The sequence below is a fragment of the Gossypium arboreum genome, chromosome 6 (assembly GCF_025698485.1).
Source record: "Gossypium arboreum isolate Shixiya-1 chromosome 6, ASM2569848v2, whole genome shotgun sequence".
NCBI lineage: Eukaryota > Viridiplantae > Streptophyta > Magnoliopsida > Malvales > Malvaceae > Gossypium > Gossypium arboreum.
In genome coordinates this window covers 108,827,018-108,832,769 of record NC_069075.1, presented here as the reverse complement: position 1 = coordinate 108,832,769, position 5,752 = coordinate 108,827,018, and the positions used below count along the sequence as shown (strand labels likewise).

Genomic DNA, 5,752 nt, shown 5'->3' with positions numbered 1-5,752 from the left:
TGGGATTGGACCGCCCCTTCAAATATTTTGACTTTTATGTTTTTTTCTTAAATAATACATTTTTAATATTAAAAAAACAATATACTATAAAATTTGTTTGATGTTTTTATAATTAGAGTTAATATATTAAACTCTATCAACAATAATATATTAATGGATTTAGGTAAAAAATTGAGTTTGTTTAAACATGAATTGGATGGATTTGAACTTCAAAATGAAGAAGATTCAAGTCCGAGCCAATCAAAACATGTTGTCCAATTTTATATTTTAAATATTAAATAATATGTTATTTATGTTTAAATTTTCAGTAAAGGAAAAATATATATGTAATTTAATAAATATTAAAAAACGTATACAAGTAATAAAAATAAATAATAGAGACATGTAATGATATTTTAACTTCACTTATATGATTAAAAAAGTCGACAATTAATTAGAAATGTTTATAAATTAAGCTGAGTTTAATTTTTTTTTTTTACTCTTAAGCTAATTCAATTCGTTCTATTTCACTGTTTATAAATAATAAAAGTACAAAAATATTTTTATTATTTTTATATATTTTCATTATTCAATTTAAGTATAAGTAATTTTCATAATATTTATTAGATTAGAATATTTATTGATTTTATTTTAAAAATAAAAATGAAAATTGGGTGTTTTTGAGTTTTCCGTTTTCCGTGAAAAAAGCAACCAATAAGAGACAACTACGTAATACACATTTCGACTCCGCGGGTCCCATTAAAAGCCGACGAAAATCAACTTGGCCACCTCCCGTTTTTCATCGCTCTCATCACTACCGTTATTCTTTTTTACTCTTGAAGGAACAAAACCGTTAATTTTTTTGGGTCCCCAAATGAACGTCCCAGATGCAATCATAAGTTTCCATCAATAAAAGTGGCTCCTGGGCCCGCCAATGCCATAGCTAATATCTAAATTTATGCTTATAATAACTTAGCTGCAAAGCCTTTGAATTTTGCATTATCTTCAATTTCTTCTTTTGTTGGCCAAATCATGACCACTCTCGTGACCGGTGTGTTTCTCCTCCTACTATTCGTCGCCGGCGTCGTCTCCGCTGCTAGATATATCACCGGTGATGTCCTCCGGTTACCTTCGGAAGCTTCAAGGTTCTTCCGATGGAGGAGCGATGATGATGAAGTTGGTGGCACAAGATGGGCGGTCCTGATTGCTGGATCTAATGGATATTGGAATTACAGGCATCAGGTTATAGATTTTCTTTAAAATTCAATTTTTTTTTTATCGTTTTCATGAGTTTTTTTGAAAATATTTATGATTGAACTTTTAATGTCAACCTCCACTCCACTTCAACAAAGTAAATTATTAAAAAAGTTTTTCACTTATTGGTTGTTTGATCGGTCTTAAATTTGTTAAAATTATTGATAATTGTTCCAGGCTGATGTTTGTCATGCTTATCAACTCCTAAGGAACGGTGGTTTGAAAGAGGAAAATATCATTGTCTTTATGTACGATGATATCGCTTTCAATGAAGAAAACCCTAGGCCTGGTGTTATCATTAACAATCCTCATGGCGATGATGTTTATAAGGGAGTCCCAAAGGTCTGTTCTTTTTTTATTTTTCTTTTTGTAAAAACAAATCATTATTAATTTTACAATTACTGATTATAATCGTTGCCTAATTGTTGTCCTTTTGCAGGACTATACTGGAGAAGATGTTAATGTTCACAACTTTTTTGCGGCTCTCCTCGGAAACAAGTCTGCTATCACCGGGGGTAGCGGGAAGGTTGTCGATAGTGGCCCCGATGATCATATCTTCATATACTACACTGACCATGGGGGTCCCGGTGTCCTTGGTTAGTAATATCTCATTAGCAGTTACTTTTTTATGGCTCTCTGATTGTGCCTTAGCTTCGTATTTATTATTTGCAGATTCTAGTATTTGATACTTGCTTTTGAAGCTGTTAATGTTTCTTTTGTGTTAATCCAGGGATGCCTACCTTTCCTTATCTTTATGCTGATGACTTGATTGAGGTTTTAAAGAAAAAGCATGCTTCAGGGAATTATAAAAGCATGGTAATTTGATGTTTTAAAATTTTCGATTTCTGGATGTGTTTTCTTGTCATCTTTCTGCCGTTTTTAATTTCTTATCTACATGTAACTTTGCAGGTATTCTATCTTGAAGCTTGTGAGTCAGGTAGTATCTTTGAGGGTCTTCTTCCTCAGGGGTTGAATATCTATGCAACCACAGCATCAAATGCGGAAGAGAGTAGCTGGGGAACCTATTGTCCCGGAGAGTACCCAAGTCCTCCCCCAGAATATGAAACCTGCTTGGGAGACTTGTACAGTGTCGCTTGGATGGAGGACAGGTTGGTATTCAAGCATGATCACCATATAAGTCCTTTTCATTTATATTTGGGAATATGGGTTCTGCAATTATTTTGAAATTGAAACTGATTGTCTAGACCTGTTTTAACGAGATTTCGGGAAGTTGTATATAAGTTAAGTTCAGTTTATTTCCTGGCTGCACCTTGTTGAATTTTGGAGTTAGTAGACAAATTACAAAATCAGAGGCAAAATGGGTGTTATACATGTAAATTTCATTCTTTTAGTATGATCTAGACTAGAATAGGATAGGAGATCTTTTAAAACTGAGGAATCAGTTTTCCCTTAAAAAAAAAAAAAAGAGTTACATACGTTGGTGTGAATCCTAACATTTTGTTTCTGTTGAGCAGTGACATGCATAATCTGCGGACAGAGACTTTGCACCAGCAATATGAACTTGTAAGGCTTTTAAGAGAGTGTATTTGCGTGAACCCTTTCATTTATTTTATCAAGAGAAAGATGAAAATTTCAATATCATTTTGTATTATAGTTATTGATTACCATTTAGATCTAAGAAATATAAAAAATATAACCAGAAATGGGAGGTCTAAGTTCTTTTGCCGTCAAATTTGAGCTCCAATGACTCATTTTGCTGGCTTTTGCAGGTGAAAAAGAGGACTATCAATGGTAATTCTGCATATGGCTCTCATGTCATGCAATATGGTGATGTAGGGCTTAGCAAGGACAGTCTCTTTGCATACTTGGGTACAAACCCTGCAAATGATAACTTCACCTTTGTTGACGAGAACTCCTTGGTGCCACCTACAAAAGCTGTTAACCAGCGTGATGCTGATCTTGTCCATTTTTGGTATAAGGTTTGTGTCTTATGTCCTTTGACTTATATATTAAACACAAGAATTGCTTCTTCCCTAGCTTAGAATCTGTAATTCGGAGTTGATTTAACTAAGTGAAGAATATGACAACTTAGATCGGTAATACATGGGTATTATCAGGGGCGAAGTCAGGATTTTCATGTTAGGGGGCTGATATAAAATAATAAATTTTGGGGGCACAAAGTTAAAAAAATTGTGTTAAAAGGGCTTAAATTGAATCATTAGTATTGATTAAGGGCCAAAATATAACTTTTCCATTTTAACAAAGGTGGGATCAAGCACCCTTTGGATCCACCCCTGGGTATTATAAACCTTATGGTGTTAATAAATGCAAGATGGATGCTACTCTATAAAGCATATAAGCGGCTAATGTGTTTTTAATGGAGCATAACTAGGCCTGATGCTGTGGCAGAATTTGAAAGGAACCCATACTGTGAATTTTTGCATCTCTTTCTTTAAAATGCTTTCATTCAGAATGAATGTAAAACATGAACAGTTGTTTCGTGTATTTGAAAGCAGCCTCTATGCTAGTTTTAGATCCCATCTAACTCGGAGGTTCCCCTGACCTACTTTGCAGTATCGCAAGGCACCTGAAGGCTCTGTTAGGAAGACTGAAGCCCAAAAGCAGTTTGTTGAAGCCATGTCTCTTAGAATGCATATAGACCACAGTGTGAAACTCATTGGCAAACTTTTATTTGGAATTGAAAGAGGCTCGGAAGTCCTGAACACCGTTCGACCAGCTGGCCAACCTCTTGTCGATGACTGGAAATGCCTCAAGAAAGTGGTAAACTTGTTCACCCTCACCCTCACCCTCACCCTCAACCTCAACCTCAACCTCAACCTCAACCTCAACCTCAACCTCAACCTCACCCTCAACCTCTTTCCTTTCTTTTGTCTTACTCCTTTCTTTTGTCTTCAAAACAGGTGAGGACTTTCGAAACACATTGTGGATCACTAGCCCAATACGGGATGAAACACATGCGATCCCTTGCAAACATCTGCAATGCCAGGATTCAGACAGAACAGATGGCCGAGGCATCGGCACAAGCTTGTGTCAGCGTTCCTACTGGTCGTTGGAGCTCTCTTCAGAAAGGGTTCAGTGCATAAAAATACCACTGGAATCGGCAAATATTATCGGCCAAAGCTTGGATTATGTTTGGATTTACTGTGTTTTCTTATATCCCGAATAGTTCGAATGCTGCTGCATTTTGATGATTATTCATGCGGTTTCTTATTTCTGAAGTTATGTAGGAGCAACTCTAATACCAGACTGCTAAATTTATGTAAATATGCTTTAGGATGTGTTCTATAATACACGACGATGTTTGTATATAAATGATCTATGATTGAACTATCATAAATGAAAAGAAATGCTTGTTTTAATTATCTTTAAATTGTTACAAATATAATAATGTGTTAATAAGTAATAAAATATTATTATAAGTTATATTTAACTTTTGATTTCAATCTTTTTTTATCAAGGTTTTGGTTAAATTGTAAGGTGAGATTTGAAAATTTCGAGATGGTTAATGCATTATTTGAGATATAGATTTAGCTATTGTTTTTATATTGTGATTTGTTTTGTTGAAGTTGGTTTTTTTGAATTTGACAATTGTTTCTATGTTGAGATTTTTTATTTTGTTCAAGTTAATTTTTTATATTTAAAAAAAAAGTTGGGAAAAAAACTTTAAATCTGCATGTGGTAATAATTGTTGGGTAAAAATAAAAGTTTGATTTTTATGTGTGAACAATTGTTTAGTTAAATGATTAACTTGGATAAAGAAACAATTCAAGCCTTAATGTAAAAACTATTGTCAAGTTCATACCCCAAAAAATGTATTAACCCATTTCAAGATTTCAAATCCGAGTTTCATCCCTGTAATTATATAAGTTCTTTCTCATTTATTTTGATTAATTAATTAATATAATTGAAACTTCTTTAAAAATATATATGGTTAAAAAAACTCAATTCATTCTAAAAGTGGTATAAATATCAAAATGATAAATTAACTCTAATTTAATATGTAATATGATACGTTCTATAACAACATAGATCTATTTTTTGGTAACAATCTCATTAATCTATAATTAATTTGGCTATTTTATAGATGTTATTGTTACACCTGATATACCCCTTACTCGAAAAGGGACACATGGCAAGCCGGAAGGCCACCAGAACAACAACTCTGCTAGTTACCAATTAGAAGGTCACCCTTAAGTTTCACCTTCCGTCCTAACCATCTGGACAAGTAGGAACTACCCATTACTCCAAGCTCCCGGCCTTTCGATCGGAATGTGATATTATTGGTCACCAAATCCATATGGGCTCAATTGCTCTATATTACTGTATTGAATGAATGATAAGATTTGTCTCATCATAAGCATCCTCGTCCTATCAAAGACATCCACCTCATGTGTTCCGTAATAATGGTTAGATGCCAATTTCAACACGTTAACACCATTTTACACAAGAACCTCGCCTATAAATACCTCCATGAATGATAAAGAAAAGATCTACTCTTCAAAGATATCAAGCCTACATTTTGCTATCTTACCTCTAG

General features: G+C 33.9%; 1 protein-coding gene across 1 annotated transcript; it reads left to right on the top strand.

Moving 5' to 3' along the window:
* Positions 1-785: 785 nt before the first annotated feature.
* Positions 786-4,577, top strand: LOC108486442 (vacuolar-processing enzyme). Its single transcript, XM_017790498.2, has 9 exons — positions 786-1,221; positions 1,411-1,575; positions 1,673-1,829; positions 1,964-2,049; positions 2,143-2,342; positions 2,709-2,757; positions 2,964-3,173; positions 3,769-3,975; positions 4,116-4,577. Exons 1-9 carry the CDS (start codon positions 1,012-1,014, stop codon positions 4,296-4,298), a joined length of 1,467 nt encoding a protein of 488 aa, XP_017645987.1. The 5' UTR covers positions 786-1,011; the 3' UTR covers positions 4,299-4,577.
* Positions 4,578-5,752: the final 1,175 nt, after the last annotated feature.

Bases quoted from the DNA above. Each gene is read 5' to 3' on its own strand.
- LOC108486442 (XM_017790498.2), top strand. From the start codon at position 1,012: ATGACCACTCTCGTGACCGGTGTGTTTCTCCTCCTACTATTCGTCGCC. The intron at 2,758-2,963 runs GTAAGGCTTTTA...TGGCTTTTGCAG, and splicing joins TGCACCAGCAATATGAACTT to GTGAAAAAGAGGACTATCAA. The intron at 3,976-4,115 runs GTAAACTTGTTC...TCTTCAAAACAG, and splicing joins GGAAATGCCTCAAGAAAGTG to GTGAGGACTTTCGAAACACA.